Source organism: Rhinolophus sinicus, chromosome 15, assembly GCF_057876585.1.
Source record: "Rhinolophus sinicus isolate RSI-liver-muscle chromosome 15, RSI-T2T, whole genome shotgun sequence".
Lineage (NCBI taxonomy): Eukaryota > Metazoa > Chordata > Mammalia > Chiroptera > Rhinolophidae > Rhinolophus > Rhinolophus sinicus.
This window is the reverse complement of record NC_142515.1, coordinates 115503012-115523019: the sequence shown is the minus strand read 5'-3', so window position 1 is coordinate 115523019 and position 20008 is coordinate 115503012. Positions and strand designations below refer to the sequence as shown.

The window sequence follows — 20008 nt, the reverse complement described above, 5'->3', positions numbered from 1 at the left end:
ACTTTGTGTGTGTAACCAGTATCCCATCCATCTCCAGAGAGGGCGACGTGCTTTCCAAATTGTATATATCCATGGCTTTCTGCAAAAAAAAAAAAAAAATGAGTGTGAGGTTTTTATAACTGCATTTTATTTTTTTTTAAAAAAGCGACGACCCACGTGTTTATAATTTCAAGATCATGTATTTTCAATTTTGGTTAATCTGTCGTTGACTGTGGCTCCTAACTCTTTAGATTTCCTACATTATCTTTCATCTTCCCTCCAACCTTTATGCTAAACAATTAATGCTCCATGCATTTGTCTGTAAAGACCCTTCTGGAATTTGGTGCCCAAGGAAAAGGTCCAATTTTAAAGGGAGAGATTCTGAAATGATAACCACCCCTTGTTTTGAAATTTTACGTTTTCATATAACAGCGTTTGTAAAAGCAGGCCCACCTCTAGAGAGACATGTGACACGTATCTAGCAGATGTCATTACTACAAAGTACTCTCCTTAAATTTTCACTTCCTCTGGATTTGCTGCTTTCATGGAAGAGCCTGGCATGGTGACACATACTCTTTGCTTCTCAAAGTGTGGTCTGTGAGGCTCTGCCAGATGGTCTCCTTCAGAATAAATGCTTTCAATATGATAATGTTTACATTTGTGTTTCTGGCATGAATTAATAACTTTCTCATGCGATTTAATAAAAAGCAGATTATTTCATTTCTATCTCATAAAACACAGTCCCTTTTTTTCCCATTATGTCTGATGAGGGTTATTTTTTTCCTGTCAGTGAGGCGGCAGCAAGTGTGGGCTGGACAGCTGAGCTGTATTGTACCTCTTTTTCCCAGCTGAAGCGGTGTGCCCCCTAGAAGGGGTTGAGAGTCAAGGTGAGGTTTTGCATCAGAAAGGGACAATCAGAGTAGCAGGAGACCAGCACTCCTCCATGAGCAACCTCTTTCAAGCGTCAAGATTTACCCCCCAGATCTAATATTCTGGAATTTGGTCACTGAGCCTGTGCTCTCTGGCCATATCGATGATGTTTTTCTAGAGGCTTGTCATATTCCCTTCTCAGTCTTCACCTTTCCACACTGGAATCCTGTAGAATTGGCCACAGTAGAAGTGTCGTGAGAGTGACTTTCTATCCCTTGACCATTTTTTTTTTTTTTTTTTTTGCAATTCTCTAGACTCTTGTATTTGGGACAGGTGCTACTGAATTTTATCCATGCAGTGTGTTTCTTGCGGATGTCTTTGGCTAAAGAACGGGTCCAGGCAGACATCAGTAGCAGGGATGGTGTGAAGACAGACTAAGGTGCTTCCAAGGATGAGTTACACCAAAAGGGCTATGGAGAATTGGTTTGGAGTGTGGTTGGGGATTGTAATGTCGGTAGCTTATGTTTCTCCTCTTTGAAGGAATGTGAAGGAGGAATGAGAAAAGGTTAGATTTCTCTGAGAGGAAATGGAAGATTTGGCATCCTTTGGCGAGTGCTCGGTAGGCATGATTTTTTGTTTTTCTCACACTGCCAAATTTAATACAAGAGTAGACTTTTCTCCTTGTCACCAGCTCCTTGCTAGCAGTTCATTCTTTAACCTATTGGAATTTGGTTCCCACCTGCAACCTGTCACTGAAACTGGACCTTAACGACCACCAAGACCACCCTATTCATCCTTCTTACAATTCCACGTAAATCCTTTCACCTAACAGGATGGTGCTTGCCGACGGCCTCTCAGATTGTTTCTTCTCCGTCCCCTGTGTTGCCTCCTCCACCTTCTCCATTAAAGCTGGCATCTCCGAAGGTCTTGTCTTTGGTGCCCTTGTTCTTGTCACTGGTGCTATTCGCCCCTGTGGTGTGATCACCCACTCCGCTGGCTCCACATATCCTCTTTGTGTCTACAAGTCTGATCACGAACTTTCTTCTGAGCTCTGGAATGCATTTTTCACAATCCTTTCTACACAAGCATGTCCAAGTCAGACAGGAAGCTATTGTGAGACGCCTGGCAAGGATGCGGAGGACCTGTACCAGGTGTTCAGAGTGGGAAGACGAGGCAGAGTCATCAAATACATGGCAAGCAAAATAAACAGGACTCGGATGGATTAGCTGCCCGAAGAAAGTGAAGAGAAAGGAGGAGGAGAGATAGAAGGGGGCAAAGATGAGCCTTAGTTTTATAGTTTGGGTAAGTTGGAGGGTGGGTTTGCCTTTACTGGGCTAAGAAATATATGGATAAGGGGCAGATTTGAGGAAGAAGATGACAGCTTCAGTTTAGGACATTTTGAACATACCGCATCTCTCAGTCTTTTCTGTCTTTCGAGTCTTCCTTTGGTAGCGCTGCTAGAATCATCTTCCGAAAACACAGGGTCAGATCATGCCATTCTCCTACTCAAAATTTTTCTTAGCTCTGATTAACTACAGAGTAGTTTAGACATCCAGTCTCCTTCACAAGGGAGTCGAAGCCCCACACAAGCTGGCTTTGTTTGGTTTCATTATCAGCTTCTAGCACAACAGAACCCACCATGCAATTTCTCACCTTCTTGCCTTTTCTCAAGCTGTTCTCTCAATCTGGAATGCCCGCCCCACTTTTTCTGTCTATGAAAATCCTACTCACCCTTTAGACGACAGTTTGCCTGCTACACCCCCAGAAAGCCTCCCCCTACCTACTTGGAATTAGTAACTCTTTACTCAGTAGCTCCGCAGCAATTTGTGTGTGTTTTTCCTGGTATTACAATGCATTTATTTAAACATGCATTTCTTTTGTTGGTTGGTAAACTACTTAAAGCTAGGGAATGTATCTTGTCTTCATTTCTTACCAGCTAGTAGCATATGACTTTCCACATATTTGTCACTCATTAAATAATAAATGAAAAGGAGAGAGAGAAATTGGTTAAGGTTAGAACGGAAGGGGAGTCTGTGGGGGAGAAGTGATTGATAGGATAGACTTGAACTTGCTTTAGAATATGGCCAAATGGGATGGGAACTTTGGGTTGTGAAGAATAGGTGTGGAGAATAATAATGAGGGGAGCATTGGACTATGGGTAATGTGAAGGGCTCATATTTAAAGACAGGATCCTGGGAGACAGAATCATGCTTGTACACAGTTTAACCTCATTCACAGGCAGAGAAGCCAAATTGTGAAGTTCTTCATCAGCAGGAAATTTAATTATTCTGCCCATTTAAAAAGATGCATGGCCTCTGTGTGTAACCACAACTCCTGAATACTTAGCTATTGCTGCTGGTATGTCTGTCGTCTGATGCCATTGCGATGGGCCCCTGACTGATGGTGTGGTGATGACCCATGGTTATGCCCATTTATTTAATTGTAGAGACAATGGGCAAGGGGATATTCTCATTAATGAAATTTCTTTGACCCTTAATTATTGTTTTCATATGTTACTCTTTCATCAACCTATATTTTCAGCAGCACAAAGGAAACATGAAAAATATTATATTTTAGTATTGTGACTCCCAGAATAAAATTCATGGCCTTCCTTTTGGATGCGCTCCCATAAATACATATCTACCTTGTTTATATCTATACTATGTATGTATGCTATGCATATATAATATATGTATATAATATATTTGATGTATCTATGTCACCATCCATCAGTCCAATCTTCCATTAGTAAAAGGACCACTAGTTGTGGGTTAGAGATGGAAAAAACAGGGATAACTTATATGTGGAATATTTCAATTTTCAATCAGCTGTTTTCCACGAGGACAGATACTAACTACCCTGGCTAGCCCCCGGTTCCTGAGGGACATATATGTACAAAGAAAATGCCAGGCAAATGTAGCCTCTGGCTGAGGTCTGGCTGCTAACCCCTCGTTGGACCCCCAAATATGGTAAGTTAGGACATTTGAGAACCACCAGGATGCCTTTAATTTGGGCTCGAGGCTGACCTCAGAGGCTGGGGAGGCTCCTCTCTGGCCTCATTTGGGCTCTCGTGTGGCTTTCCCGGGTCAAGGGGCGTCTCTGAGCTCCGAGGCAGTCCATGTAATGGACTTGCGACTTCCCTGTAACGGAGTCCTAGAAGAGCTCAATCCCATTTGGGAAATCAAAAAGCACAAGCCAAGAAAGGGAGGGCTCTACAGAGACTCAGCCATATGGAGGAGAGAGCCTTTACCTGCTTCTCATGTGTCGCCGCTTCCATTCCTTAGCATCATGACCCCAAACTGCTATTGGCTGTGCCCAGCTCCCACTGGGGCAAAGGAGAAGAGCTTCGAGCTAACTCAATAGGTTGGACGCATCGCCAACATTGGTTTAGAGGCAAAGCGGTGGCAACATTCATGCCAAATATGATCATTTTATCGGAACCCTGTTGTTCCCCGTTTTATAAACTTCTTCCTCCAGCCTTTACTGTAACAGCCAGCTATGGTCAGGCATGTGTAGTTGACAGCACCTCACCTCAGCTTCCCCACGCATCTCGTGCTTTCTGCACCACTGGCTTCTTTGCCATCTCTGTGGCTGCCTGTGGGAAGGTACTCAGTCACTCTGAATCATGGGCAAACCTGGAAGTGCCAGGGAGTTAACACTCTCTGGGGCCACTCAAGCCTCTTTTTCCCTCTGTCTCTTGGGCTGTGGATTCTGAGATACAGTTACACATCTCCTTGTGGGGGTGCCAGAGGGACTGCACCCCAGTTTACAGCAATGAATAGCTGCCAGTGTGCCCTGGGGTTGGCTTTCCCTTTTTCCTTGCTTCACTCTTTCTAGTTCACCACTTTTGTTTCTGGAATTGCTTTCTAAAATAAATCTCAGGGCTCTGCTTTTTAGGGAAACCCAGAAAATAGATGATATAGATGATAGATAGATAGCTAGATAGATAGACAGATAGACAGACTGAGATTATAAATGCTGATCAAACCAATTGTATGGAGAATGTTCTAACAGACATTCTGTTTGAAGTGGGATATAAGGGGACGGGCTTATTGGTTCTTTATAACACACACTGAAAAGTCTGTGGACTGCTCCTTACAGTTAAAATAAAACGAAGAGAACACTAAAGCCAAAGAGATGACGGCATCTTCTATCTAGAAATCTGTAAGACTAGAAAGACACTGGCCATTCTGGGATGGTTTGGGTGGAACTCTATGTTCAGGGCAGAGGATGGCCAGGTAAGTTTCCCGGGTCTCAGCCCAGTGTATACTCTTCCGGCTTCACTCGTCTGATGATGGAGACATTCAGTTATTTCCCTGTGTCTCTGCTGACACATGGAGCCTTTCCATCCAAGGGAAGTGACTGGGAGCATTCATACACTTAGAGTTCTCAGGCTGAGTCTCTTTCAAAGAAGTGGCTGAATAAAAATATTTAGTATATTCTTTCCTTATATTAAAACTAACATGTCTTTTATTGCCTGTTAAAAGAAATCATTTGCTCTTCTACGGAAAATATTTCAAATGTGGATGGCAGAGTTCTCAGTGGTCACAACTGCAGTCATCTGAAGGAAGTGGGAAACGGTCGGGTGGTGGGAAAAGGAGGGGGCAGCATCAGAGATCAAGATGGGCAGGATGAAACCTTCCCATGCCCACTGGGCTGCCCCCCAACTCATCACACCAGATTAAGTGCCCCTCGTTTGGTAAAATATGTTTAAGCCACCCTCAAGATGTCTGTAGGCAATCCAAGTATGACGAGTTAGTGTTTAATGAGAAGAGAAAAATTTTAGACTTCCCAAACTCTCAAGTGGGCAGACAAATATTTTTAGCCATTTTTTTTTCTCCCTTCAATCTGCTGTGGCTTGAAAACGTTAAGGTGCCGTTTTTGCTATAACTGGGTTCTGCTTTGTGACCACTCTGCTTCAAAAGGCAAGTTTTGCTTGTTTAGAAAGAGTCAGTCTTAGTACAGCAGGTCCTCGAATAATGTTGTTTCCTTCTATGTCACTGTGTTATAATGTTGATGAGAAGCCATCGGAACTTGACTCTTATTTCGGTTAGTCTATGGTAAAATGGTTTCGCTATACATCTTTTTACTTAAAGTCACAGAACCTATCGATGAGGTGAAGTGAGGGCTTACTGTATATTATTGTATTTTATCTGTTAGGTGGGGGAAAAGGGTCTCAGAGGTCATCTAGCTCAACCTCTCCTTTTTAAAGTTGCTGCGATGCCAGGCTTCAAACTCAGGTGATCTGACTCGATGGTAATGTCCGTCATGGTTGGAAAACATCATCTGTAATCCAGATATTCTCACTAAACAGGGTAGAAGGCCACCTGGAGGACTGGCGTAGGGGAAAATAATTTTGAAGTATGAATTGAGGTACATTCGCTGCTCTAGATCTATAAATCTATTGAAAACGAATTCACTAATATTTACCTTCACTTTATTAAAAAGGAATTCCAAGGGAATACAGCAATGGATTTCCTCTCCTGGTGCGGCTCCGACCAATGTGGGGGTTTACATTTTCCTGTTTTACAGATCCAGCTCTCAGGAAACAATTGGGAGGTCTGCTGAAGAGGTCTCGATTGCTAACCTGAGACCATTCAGACTCTGGACGGGGTAGAATGGGCCCCCTGGCCCCCAGGGTCACCGCACTTTATATACCCCAGAGCCTGCTTTAGGGACATTTGCTTTCTTAATTAATCGTAGTTATTTGCACAATAAACTTCATTTTGTGAGTGTGATACAAGTAAGAATGTTGGCTGGAATCTCTTAAATACTTGTGGTTGATGACTCGTAGAATGGAGTCTCCTCTTCTGCCCTGTGATTTTGCTCACAGGTTCCAAGGCACTCTCGGGAAGGCTCTGTTTCACATGCTCTGTCTTCTAGAAGCACGGATGGAATCACTCGGCTGCTATCCCCTTCCTTCCCTCCCAACCTGTTTAGATGTACTGGGCTCCTCTTGCTCCTTCTTCCGCATGGAGTGAAAGCATCACCGTGACTTTATTTCTGTTTTGGCAACTAGTGAGATGTTCATGAGCACCCCCGTGCCCTCTGGCAGGCAAGCGTTCTAATGTGATGCTTCTGACTGTGGGTAAGGAGATGTGTGGGCTCATCACGTCTTGCTATGTCTCCTTGCTCCCCTGCGATCAGTGTTGCAGCTCTGTTAAGTGGTCAGGGACAGTTTTCAGTGGCCCCAAATGGAGCCGATCAGCCACAGACACATTATAGAAAACATGGCATTCTCAGCTTAAAATACATTTAACATGAGAGGAGGGAAAGGTTATGCATGATCTTGGATTAAGTTCAAACAGGGGCACATCACTGGCTTGGAGATGCCCCCGTCCACATGTAGTGCTGTCTAGGGCAGTGAGGATGGAAGAGTGTGTTCTGTCACGGGTGGCTCCGAATCCAGCCATTCCTCAAGGTCACTGGAACCCATTCACAGGAGAGGATTAGCAAACTGATTGTTTTCTTTGTATATCTGGCTTTTTTCAACCACAGGGAAAATGTGATGTGGAATCTTCAGGGGAAAAAAATGTATAGAAAATGAGAAGCCACTCCTGCCTCTAGTGCTAGCAACAAGCAAAGAAGTCTGACTTGTTTTAATATTTTTCAATAAATGTTAGCCACCCCAAAACAAAGCTGGTATTTGAATCAAGTGAGAGAGCTTGATTCAATTACCTGAAAAATAGCTATTGGATGAAAAAAATGAAGGGGAAAATAGTATCTGATTACTGACTGGTCATTCTCAAAGTGGCTTCTCCAACATTGTCTAACTTTATAACAAGTAAATTTTTTTTCAAATGTTAGAATGAAGCAGTTCATAATTTCTTGCAATGAGCAAAGAACATTTATAAGCATGCCAGTTGTGAACCAGGCAAAACATTCTCTTTTGCTGCTTTATCTTTTTTTTTTATCAACCATCAGATTCATGGGGAAGGTCTCTAACAGATAGAACTTTAAAATGGATTTAAAAAAATTGTTTTAACTTAGTGTGTCTTTCCTCTCTCCATCCTTTTGGTCTGTTTCTTTCTTTGGTACCTTGTTTTGAATGGTGAACTACTGCTTGCATTTGGATAGATTATTTCATTTACAAAACATACCATTTTCCTCCTTATTAAAATCTCATAGTTGTCAAACTTCATTAAAATAAATGGAATTAGTCAGGTCCTCCCCTCCTTTTTTTGGCTATGGGGTCAATAAAGTGATGTGAAGTGGGTGAGGATAAGGCTGGTAAACACTTTCAAATGTCACGAAGTAATTTCAGGAAGGAGCCGGCCTGCAATTGTGCTGAATGATGGCTATGCTGGCAACCTGAATGGCTATCGATGACTTACATTCAACAGTTTGCATTGTACCATGGCTGTTCGAGACTAGCATTTTACAACAGTTCTAACTAGTACTGGGCATTTCCTAACCTTATGTAAAATACACTGAAAAGTAAAAAAAAAAAAAAAATCAGAACAAAGCAAGACAAACCAAAGCCTGAGTCTAACCAGGGGTGAAGGATGGCAACCAAGAAAGAAAAAGAAACAAGAGTATAGCCAACCTTTTTTTTTTTTTTAATTAGAGTATATTATACTTCCAAACTGGATACACTAGAAATTGGCAATGCAACATAAGATGCAAAGGAATATACCAGTTACTGTCAAAATGACCCTGTACAGCCTTGTAATGCAAAAAGCTTTATACAATACAAATTTTCAGTAATGTACACAAACCTGACAGTATGATCATCTGAACATAATATGAGGGGTTAAAAAAAGGACAGCAGAAAGAAAGTGCTGAGAAAACTAACTGCATTACTATATGGAAAAATAAGCTAGCTTTCATTGAAGAATGCATAGTGAAAACAGAATTGAAAGTTAGTTGGCAGGTGAATTTCTCAAAGACGTTAGTGTTTTACACGGAAAGGATATCTATGGAATACATCCTTCCCTGAGTATCAAACTGCAAACCAAATTCAGGGGTACACATTATCTCAGTGGAGTCTGAAAAATGCTGTAGAGTTTTTTTTCTTTATTAATAACAACAATAATAATATAAAAAGTCAAACAAACTCCAAACACACCTTTTCTCACTCAGAAAACTTTTATAATTTACCAGAAAGGTTGATGACGCTTTCCAAAGTGCTAAAAAAGTTGCCCAATTACATTAAGCATAACTAAGTCATTCAAATACAAGTTCAGTGGCAAGCAGTGAATGCATGGCATTTGAGCAGTAAACGTCTCCTTCCAACATCCCTCTCGATCTTGAAAGTTTCAGCCTAGGACCTCATATTGCACAAGTGGCATGCTGTGAAATCTGCAGTCCTGTCAGGGCCACCCTTTCAGGTTTTTAACCTGCTGGTATGCTTCATGCGTGACTGGCCTTTTCTGCCAGCCTTTGTGGTGGGGTCACCGTGGCCCTGTTACTTGTCATCACTGAACTTGTAATTTTGAAAGCACATTATTAGCCAAGTGGCACATTCTCCATTATATGGGGATAAAGACATGACTTTAAAAAAAAACCGACCCACCCATTTGCCCGGTATTCTTGGAGTGTATTGTCCATAACTGTTTATAGTGTCTTTTATTGAGACATTGACATGGCGAGGTTGAGTGACGTTTCAAACATGGCCAAAAACAAATGTCTGCTGGAGAATGACCGAGGGTGTGGGGGATGCCCGCCCTAGCTGGCTCAGCCTCCCTGCCCCCACGGACATCTCCTTAGTGTAAACAGGTTTGCCACTGGCAAAGGGAGGTGGAGCGCACCTGCTCTAGGTCTGGGGGAAGAAGGGTGGGTGTGTGTGTGTGGGGAGCCGTGCTGTGGACAAATGGTACAGTCTCCTGGCTTCCTGCAGAACTGTACCAATTTCGAGGGGGGCTTCAGAGAAGCAAACTGACTAGAGGAAAAAAATTAGGGATGCTTTTATTTTCCCCTGGTGAAACAGATGAAAAAAAAAAATCCCAACTCTAGGATTATAACATGTGATGGAAAACAGCAACGCAGTAAGAAAGCATTCCTCCTGTACACCAGTTCTTCAATAGATAAATAATATATAAACTTTTATATCCCAAACTTCCCATTATTATACAAAGCACATTTCTTCCTGCTCTTTCAGCCTGTTTCATAGTGGAAATTCTGTTGTCTTAAAAATACAAGCAATTAACACAGTCAGCCAAAGAATCTTTTCCTTTGAAATCACCCATTACTTCTAAAGATTAGCAAAGGGCTATGCAACCAACACATCTGCTTCTTGCTGCAATAAAGTGCTGCACATAAGTTGCCATTTTAATGACCACAAAATAAGAGCTTTAAATAAGTATAAAGTTAGCCTCCTAGCAGGTTATATCTACCAGGCGTTAACAAAATGGAATACAGAATTATTACTAACATGGAGAATACCGCTAGCATCAGACGACCTGCAAACACAATGGAAACTTCTCAGGGGCATAAACTGAACCGTAGGACTAAACAGCACCTTGTTGTTGGGTGGTTATGTGTCAACGAGGGTGTGACAAAATTTTCAAACATACAGTCTACTTGTTCCATATAAAAGGTACATTTTCTTCCTTTTATTTTTTGCAGATGAGAAAAACTAGTGCAAGACCAAAGCACTGTGCAAAACTGCCGTTTCTTTTTTTTTAGTCTGAGCATTTATACCCAGAATTTATCCAAACCCCTTTTAATCTCCTTGGCTGGATTTATCAACCATAAAATTATTCACTCATACTATCTTTTTTCCTGCAAACAAATGGTAACCACTGAATTAATACATCATATATATATATATATATATATATATATATATATATATATATATATATAAATAACCATCTGCCCTTAAAAAAATTTTTGCACTGTGTGTGTATACCACACGTTGTGTACGTATGGACACACACACAAAACACACTTAAGTTTTGTGATGTTGGTTACAGTGCTGCGAGAAATTTCCAAATCGGACTCTTGCTGCCGCACGTCTTCATAACCAGAGAAGATCTGAGCACAAGTTGTCCAACCCTCTGTCGGAAATGTCAAGCAGTACTGCGGCTGTCTACCATTCCTTCATCGATGAAGCAAGCACCAGACCCTACCACTCTGTAGCCATAAAATAGAGAGGGGATGGTGACGAAGGAGCTCGGGGGGAGATTGCAGTGGATGAACAACCCAGGAGGGAAACGATCATCGCTGTGAAAGAAGCCAGTACGAAGAATGTGCAATAGAAACGTCAATGGCACACGACACACGGCTTTCTCTTTCAGAACCCACAAACGCCCACACACCCCATTCACCCAACAGAAAACAAAATGCACCAGTATGTAAGCTTACAAGCGCTGATTGCTATTAAGGGCACTCTCTTTAGGGTTTAACAAGACAAAATTCGTTTTCAGGTCAAAGTACGGAGAAGGGCTGAGAGTGGGAGTGGGTGGCTGGGGAGGCATGCCTCTGAAGGTAGATGTATGCAGTCGGTCACCTCTCTGAAGATTGGATAAAGCAGCTTTCAGGTCAATGCAATAGGTATACACACAGAGCCAATTCTCTATTCCTTACTAAAGATATACAGTACACGTGGTTCAGACCCATGGGGGTCTGTAGGTTTTGCAGCAACATACACCTGCTGGGGTTGTGTTTAAGTTTTGTGGGTTTGTTTTTTGTGTGTGTTTTTTTGTCTCTGTCTTTGTTTTTGGTACAGAACATGGCTGCCCTCAGACAGTCTCTGCTCTTTCTCTTAGTCCGAGATAGGCGAGGAAGGAGTGTTTGGGTGAGGGGATGCTGGGAGGCGCAGTCTGAGGTCTGGGAGGGTGGAATGTGAGATCCAAGTGGTTCTTGGGGTATAACATTGTCAAGGGAATGAGATGGGCAAAATCCGAGTTCCGGTACTTGTCAAAACGCAAAGGGGAGCCGTTGAAGGCCAGAGACTTGAGTGCCAGGTTGGGCTCTGAGCTGCTGCCGTGGGCAGCTGACAGGGCCACAGTCTGCAGAGCCTGGGAGGCGGACATGACCGACAGGGGAGACAGGAGATTCCGGGAGCTCCCCACAACAAGGAGCGGGGCCCCGGCGCCGGCTGGGTCCTTGGAGGCTGCGCACAGGCCCTTCTTATCCTCCTCGGGGAAGTCCCCACTCTGGTGCTTCTTGACGTGGCGGCTGAAGACGAAAGGGTGTGTGGTCTTGAACAGGCACTCTCCGCAGCTGAAGGTCTGGCGTGGGGCGTGCTTCAGCTTCTTGTGCAGGTTGAGATTGTCCTTGCGCTTGCAGCTGTAGCTGCACTGGTCACAGTGGAAGGGCCGCTCCCCGGTGTGGACGCGCACGTGCTCGATGAGCTTGTTGGCGGTCTTGGACAGGTAGCCGCACTGGTCGCACTTGTAGTGGTTGCCGAGGCGATGCTCCCGGGTGTGCGTCTCCAGCTCCAGCTGGTTGGCCTTCACCGTCTGGCAGATCCGGCACTTGTACTCCATCTTGTAGTGGGTCTTGAGGTGGCACTCCATGGCAGCGGGGCGGTTGGTGGAATAAATGCAGAATGGGCACCTGCCGGGGGAAGCAATGAAAGGGAGGGTCAGCCAGACAGCTTCTGCTGTGGCCCTGCTTCTCCCCTCCTCACCGGCCTTCCCTTATGCCACCCTGCAAACTCGGAGGCCTGGCCTGCCCCTGCCCAGCCCAGCCCTGCTGCCTCTCAGAGGTTAACATGACCCCCTTTGGCTCTCTCTGCTGACAGAGCCATCCCCACTAAGGAGGCGCTCTGACGAGATGCGCTCAGCCTACTCTGGGTCTTCTGGCCAGAAGAGCGAACGCCAACCCTCAGGAAGGGGAGCAGAGAAAAATGTGAGGAATTAGCTGTTACTTCCCTCCATCCTCCCCGCCCAGCCCTTCCCAGCCCTCCCCACTCCCAACCGGACATAGCAGAGGTCTAAACCTCACAACCTCCCCTCTAGATGGGAGCAACACAAAGAATCGACGTTTCATGCACCACACCAAGCACACGCAGAAAAGGCTAAGAGTTTTAAAGAACAGCTTACAGGGGGAGAGCTACCTCCAGCAAACAGAAAGTCGTAGGGTCAGAATCGTGCTTATGAAAGGCTGTTAGGATGAGAAGGCCTGCGTGTGTCTGTGTGTGTGAGAGTGTGTGTGTATACATAGATCTGGACTCATAGCACCTACTCTCACAACACTGGTCCCCAACACAGGGAAGGAAGGTGAGGACCAGGACAGGGGCATGGGAGAAGGACGCCCACCCACCAGCCTGTCTACCAGTGAGGGGTAAAGAGGGAGGGTGACAGCTACTATCTGGAGCTTGAAGACATTGTTCATACATTATTACATCATGGAGATAATAATAATCCAACTGGAGCATAAATTCTCAGCGGGCAGGACCGTATCTTACACTTCTTCTGCATTCGGCAGTGCTGGTAAGTACAGCACATGGTAGGTACTGTGTCATTACTGGACAGAGTCCGGTCCCAGCTCCGTCACCTTCCCGGGCTCTAGCTGGATATGCCCTGGGCCAAAGCCTGGGCCCCTCCGTGGCTTGGTTTCTCCATCCTGTGCAATGAGGCTACGCTCTCCCCAAGCCTCCTGGCTGTCCAGAGGGGCTAGGAGGAGCAGGGAGGGCATGTTTACAAGTTCTGCTGAGCTGCTCTTTGAGATGCTGCCAGGCTCGAGTCAGTGGCTGATATGATAGCTGTAGCGTGTTTGCTCTCTTTACAAACAGAATGCAAATGCAAAAGTGGCTGCCTCAGCTCTTGCTAGGCACCAGCAGGGCAGGGCCCATAGTGAATTGTCCCCTGAGGGTTTGGAGAGGTGTTCAGCAGAGCCCAACACAACCAAGTGAACCGTGCACTGCTCCTCAGCGCCAAGCTCGCCGTTAGCCTTTGAACCTCAGCTCACAGAAGAGTGCACACGAGAGAAATAAAAGCCCATTCCCAGGTCAGGTGCACACACAACCCCTACGCCAAGCTGGGCCTTACCTAGAGGAGTCTGAAACTCACCACTGTCCTGAGCTACGGCAAAAGAAAAATAATAGTATAATCTTATTTGATCTGCATTATGAACAGGATATAGAGTACAAGCAGTTCCATCACAGAAAAGCAATTTAGACATCGGCAGTCTGTTTCATTTTAAGGACATTTCTGTGACCCACAGCTCAATCTTTGTTGCGCTGCTCAGGGAAAGTGCTAAGGGTGTTGCATGTTCCCATTATTTATCGTAACGACACTCTCTCAGGCAAATTAATTCTCTGGTATGGCAAAGGGAAAACAAAACAAAACAAAACAAAAAAGACTCACTGTATAGCCAGAAGGCATTATCAATTTTTTCAAAGTATTCTTCTACTTGGTCATCCTAGAACATAAACTATTACACAGGGGACCGTTAGCACCGCATGGGAAGTGTCTGTACCGGCAAAGTATCAGCGATCACTGTGCATTCTCCCCAGTGGTTCGGAGGCTTGGGACACCCTTGGTCCCGGAGGAAAGGCTAACTGGCAGAGCCACAAATGGCTGGGCCGCAGAGTTAATGGTTGTGACTGGGTTGTGACAGAGTTAATGGTTGTGAGCACTACTAGTCCCACCACAGAAATACGTGGTCTTTTTTTTTTTTTTTTCCATATAGGAGTACACACATATTTAGAAAGGGACAGTGGGACCAAACCAAATCAGATTCTCAAATAAGTTCTTGCTTGGCATTTCCCATTTATGGGTTGTCTTGAATGAGAACTACCCCTCCCCCATCTCTTGAGCCCCCCCTCCCCCCCCCTCCCACTTAAGCACCCCCCACCCCAAGACTGAAACAAAATGGAATTTGACAGTAGATGCTGCTCCCTGACTCCTCTGCTTGGGCAAGTCTTTGAGGAGCATCCTCCTGACCAGGCAGGAGCCAGGGGGAGACAATCCTGCATTGCCCCCCAACACTTGACGCCAGGTCGCTCTGGGTCTCTGCATCCCATGCCTATTCAGGAAAGTCAGGCCACCCCTCCCTCTGGCAGGTTGTGAGTTTCAAAGTTAAAAATGTTTTAAAGCAAGTTTTTTTCCCCCCTTATATTAAGTAAAATGTAATTATTTTTATTCTTTTAATTACATGATCATTTCAGCTAAACGTGAATAATTATGCCTTGAAAACTGTGTGTCTTTCTGTGTCCAATGACATACGTTTCTTTCTCTTTCTTAAACCATAAGTGCCCTGTGAACAGGGACCCTGATTTCAGAATCACTAGGAAGATTAAATCTTGATCATGCTAGGACATAAACTTCCTGAGGGTGGAAATTAGGTTTGGTTCCTTGTTTGCTCTTTAACACCTATTATCAAGCCAGACACACAGTGCATTTGATAAGAACTGACTGGTTTCACTTCAGACCAGAGGGCTTCTTGCAAATATTGGTTAATGATGATGCGAACGCTCTAGGTCTTTGGGGCTTGGGGGGATCTGTGACTATCATGTGACTGAAAAGGTCAGATCTCATGTGGGGAGATCCCAATTCCGGTTCCTGGGAAGCATAAGGCATGTTTGCAGGAACACCACAGGCACATGGGCTTTGCATGAAGAACGTTGCCTCCTGGCTGTTCAAACTGGCAAGGTTCCAATATTTGGGGGTGTGAATGGAGTGGTTGTAATTAAAAGATATATGGCAAATCACCTAGAAAATAGGATGACGTGCAGTGACAGTGTAACGATTTACACTTGGGGACATGAACCCGAGTCCACTAAAATCAAGTCTGAATAAAACTCAAGCAGTGTAGGATGCGTGTACTCTTCCTGAGACTCGTGTTGAGACGCTCCAACATGACTTCTCGCTTGCTCAGAATCCCGGGTTATTTGTGCAATGGATTCTCCTGCTGATGTCTGCTGACCTCCTGGAGGACAGGTCTAATTCACTGCCAGCTAAAGGCAGCAGAGGTGCCTGTCTCACTCCCCTCATGCCAAACTCTCCCTCTCCAAGACCCGAAAACCTTCAGGGGAGGGACAGGGGAGGGATGGGGAGAGGGTATTTAATAACAACACAGTAAAAGGTTCTGTACTTGCTTTCCTTACTTGAGCCCACCGGTGGGGACAGTGTGGCATTTCTTATGCTCCAGCAGCTGTTCGGGGGTCTTCATGAACTTGTGGCACACGTCACACTCAAACATCCGGGTGATGAGGTGTATCTGCAGATGGCGCTCAAACATGTTCTTCGTCTTGCAGACAAAGTTGCAAAAAACGCATTCGAACCCTGGAAGGACCGAAGCTGGGTGTACAGGTGCATGGGGCAGAGGGACGGGAGGGCAAGAGTGGGGCCAAGATTCCTCTTCTTCCCCCTTTCCCCGAGCTGTGCCCTTCCAGGCACTGTTCCCTGCATGTCTGTGCTAAATGAAGTTAAACATACAGCTTCCGAGTCAACGTCACACGCCCCATCCTGCCACCCAGTATTGGATGCAAATGAAACCAAAAGGAGTGTTCCCAGGGCTAATATCTGTTTTCTAATACCACTTCTGACAAGGGCTTATTCTCCAAACTGGGTCATCGCCCCAGACTGGAGAGGGTTAAGCAGGCCAACCCGCCTTCTCCCTTACCTTTCTCTGGCTTTTCCTCACTATTCAGTGAGGGCTGGCTCCCAGGCAGGACAGAGATGACCAGTAGGTTGTTCCCGCTCTTATTTTTCTGTGAGCTGTCTGAATCGTCTTTGCTGTTAGCTGAATCACTCAGAGCTGAGAGGGAGGATGACGAGGGGCTATTTGCTTCACTAGGGGTCTTCCTGTCTTCCCCTGGGGGACAAAAAGCAGGTTTGTGACTTAGGAGATGCAAACCCTACAATAATAGCAATTGGGGGTTGTGGAATTGGGTTTCATGACGGCGTCATCATTCAGGGAGTACAGGCTGAGGTTTCCAGCTCCCCCAGTGCACCCACTAGGGGCCCAGTTAACCTCTGGTGCTGACACTCGTGATACTTGGGGCCAACAGCAGGCCCTCATTCATTTGACGAGTATTTATGGAAGTCTTACAATAATTAAAATAAAATGACAATAATAGCTAAGATGTACTGAATGTGTTACCAAGTTCCAGAAACTGTTGCATGCTCTAAGTGCTTTATCCCATTCTATCCTCTCAAAAATCTGCTGAGACACAACTGTTATCACCCCCATTTTATAGATGGGGGAGGGAGGCACAGCGGGGTTAGCTTGGGTTAGGTCACATGGCCAGGAGGTGAGGAAGCAGAGATTTCAGTGGACAGGACTCCAGCAGCCATGCAGTGCAGGGGACTTCCCTTCACAGCCAGAAGTAAACAAGTCAACAGGCCATTAAAATCTAGTGTCAGGGCTCTTCTGCTTCCATTCAAGATGGCGAAGCAGAGATGGGATTTCCCATTGTTACTGAAAGAACTGACAAACCCAGGCAAAACTTATCAAACAATCGTTTTTACAACATAGGACATCAGGCAGTACAGAAGAGTGATTCCTGAGACAGGAAAGCAAAGAGGTGGGCCCTATGGTTACCCTCCTTCCTGCCTGGAAAGACTTTCTAGGCTCCAGTGCAGGGAGGCCCATTGGGCATCTCTTGCCCATTGAAAAATCCAGGGAAGGGATGGAGGCCCAGAGAAGTTCAAATAGCTCCTACATTCACAGTGCTGTTTATGGCAACGTAAGTTTCTAGAACCCTGTGAGGATCTAGCATCCAACGTGTGCTGTCCTCCACTCCAAGTAACTTCTTCCACATAGACTATGTACACAAGTCAGGAGACTCTATGGTTCAAGCAGGGCCATGTTTGTGTAATCTCCTTCCTTAGCACACACACACATGTGAGATGTGCTTGCACACGTACATTCACTCACTGGAGGACTCTATTCCCCACCTACACTGTGCAGGTACTGGTCCGGGCTCTGGAGCTACAGCTGCAACTTCGATAAGCTGCCTCTTCTCAGGAATGTACATTGTGATATGTATCATACAGCACATACATTGCATTATATAACACTGCGGTTACATAGCTTATTAATTTACTGATTTAGACTGACATATTTTGTTTCAAATTCAAACACCTCAAAAGCCTCACTATGAGACCATTAGCTTATGATGGGAGAGTAAACCATAGCCTCCTGTCTTTGTAAATAAAGTTTTATTGGAGCACTGCCACACCCATTCCTTTTTGCGTTGTCTAAGGCAGGGGTGTCCAAACTGCGGCCCACGGGCCAACTGCAGCCTGCGATCCATTGTTAATTGACCCGCAGCAAATTCCAAAAATATATTTAGTTTACTTAAATAAACCAGGTGAGGCAATACGTGCTTCACCTCGAGTGAGTGCCCGGCTGTTTGTGTATTTTACCGTATATGGCCCTTGGTAAAAAACGTTGAAAAAAGTTTGGACACCCCTGGTCTAAGGCTACTTTCGAATCCCAGGGAAAAAGTTGAATAGTAGTGACACACTATGTGGCCTGAAAGCCTAAAATTTTTGCTATCTGGCCCTTTAAAACAACACAAACAAAGCAAACCACTTGCTAGCGCCCCCGGCTTATGAAACAGGTTATAAGCTTACTGTCTAACAGCAGCAGCAGTAAAGGCTTCTACTGCATTAAAACAGGAACTTCTTTAATGTGTTCCACTCTGGGCTCTGAGTGATAATGAGCAAGACTAGGCTTCCCAGCTGGACAAGGAGCCCGCCACCTCAGAGGGAACAACATCTTTGCTGAGTTCTCTGTGGCAGTTAGGAGATGAGTGTGTTTACATCAGTTAATTGTGAATGTGAAGTTTCCATGGATGACAATTAAGTGACTTCTTTCCAGCCATTATGGTTTCTATGGTTTCCTTGAAGTCAGGTGGTGATGGAGGGGGCTGAGGTGTGGGGAGGGAGGGGGAAGGTTCTCAGCTGGGTTTAGGAATCCTTTGGGGTGGAGAGGGATAGAAGAAAGGGGGTGTAATAGAAAAGAGAAAACAGAATATCAGAAAAGCCAGTGGAAATGGAGGAGAGGCTCCTGGCTTTTCTCTCCACTCGCCACTCCAGAAATGCTGACTTTAATTTGTCTTCGGCGTGGGTTTCCCAGCTCACCTGCTGCCCACGGTGCTAATGTGGTTATGGTCAGAAAACCGACTGTAAAAATGGCACCTTCTCACTCAGCAGAATGGCTCTCTGCAGACCTCCAAGTCAGAGCTGCTCAACTTACTGACAAAAACAAGCTTTTATTGCTGTTGGCACCACGGAGCCAATGCGGCCAGGAAAAGCACAGAGAGATCCTTCCCGGCCACGCACATCGTCAGCACAACTGTCAGGGAAATTTCCCTTCCCGAATCCTTCAAGTGCCGATGATGTGAGGGGCTGACCCCACCCCCAGGGCTGCGGCAGCAACATCAGCTTGTAACATGTAAGCCCTGCAAACACAGGGGAGCTCCTCCTCATTCTCACATAATGACCCCTCGCCGGTGTCATTTGTAACCATCACTTGCGAGAGGATAATTGCATGATGAAGTCAAAATGTGAACATCATTAAATGGAAGCAGTTAGCCAGAATGGCAAGAGCCTGAAATGAAAGGCGAGCGCTGGCCAAGTCCTGGCCGTGGCCTCGAGAGTGATCGGGCTGTTTCTGGAGGTTCCGGTTTTCTCTGCCCCTGAACAGACCCGCCGTGCGTCATTAGGGAGAGTGTCAGGGCCGCAGGGTCCTGGCCAGAAGCAGAGACTGCAGAAATAGTGCACAATGCCCTGGCCCAGCAAAACAGAGACACTCAACCTCTGCCAAGGCTTGCACAGGGCTGCCAGGACAGCAGTGATAGAGAGAGAGGGCTCTCGAGTGAAAGCTCTTCTGGTCTGAGTTCCTAGAGCCACATCTATTGATGACCACGGACAGAATACCTCCCCTGTGCTAAGCCTCAGTTTCTCCGCCTACATCGTATGCTAACAATAGTACTGACCTCAGAGGGTGGCTGTGAGGCTTACGCGGGTCCCAGCATGCCACAGTGCAAGCCCAGGGGACCTCAATGGCTGTTACCTAGGATGGTGATGATGACGGACAAGCAAACAGCTCAGCACCTCTCCGCTGTCCCACCTGGTGAGTCTTTTGGGTCAGCGAGGGACAAAGCCGTGCAAGGCAATGGCATTGTGGTTACGGGGAAATGTGGCTCTGTGTGTAGGGGTCCTGCCTCCTGAGGATGGGAATGTTTGTGTCGCACGGCGATGAGGAGGCGTCTGCCAGGTGGGCAGGCACGGACGGAGGAGAGAAGCGTGAG

The 20008-nt window shown here is 45.6% G+C and overlaps 2 protein-coding genes across 11 annotated transcripts in view; one reads left to right on the top strand and one right to left on the bottom strand.

Annotated features, from left to right (window-relative positions):
* The window catches only part of C15H4orf51 (chromosome 15 C4orf51 homolog), a 41756-nt gene extending 30852 nt beyond the window's left edge, over positions 1-10904 (top strand). The window contains exon 7 of the mRNA XM_088792586.1: positions 10767-10904. Coding sequence (XP_088648712.1) covers positions 10767-10816 — 50 coding nt within the window. The 3' untranslated portion in view covers positions 10817-10904. The remainder of the gene's footprint in view (positions 1-10766) is intronic.
* The window catches only part of ZNF827 (zinc finger protein 827), a 153105-nt gene continuing 141947 nt past the window's right edge, over positions 8851-20008 (bottom strand). For 2 of the 10 annotated variants that reach the window (XM_074338464.2, XM_088792578.1), the window contains 3 exons: positions 16369-16560; positions 15851-16028; positions 8851-12354 (listed from right to left, as the gene is read on the bottom strand). In XM_074338464.2, the coding sequence (XP_074194565.2) occupies positions 11535-12354; positions 15851-16028; positions 16369-16560 (1190 nt within the window). In that variant the 3' untranslated portion in view covers positions 8851-11534. Of the gene's footprint in view, positions 13824-14108; positions 14176-15837; positions 16029-16368; positions 16561-20008 lie in introns of all 10 variants that reach the window. The other 8 variants (XM_074338471.2, XM_088792579.1, XM_074338472.2 and 5 more) reach the window with 8 other exon arrangements.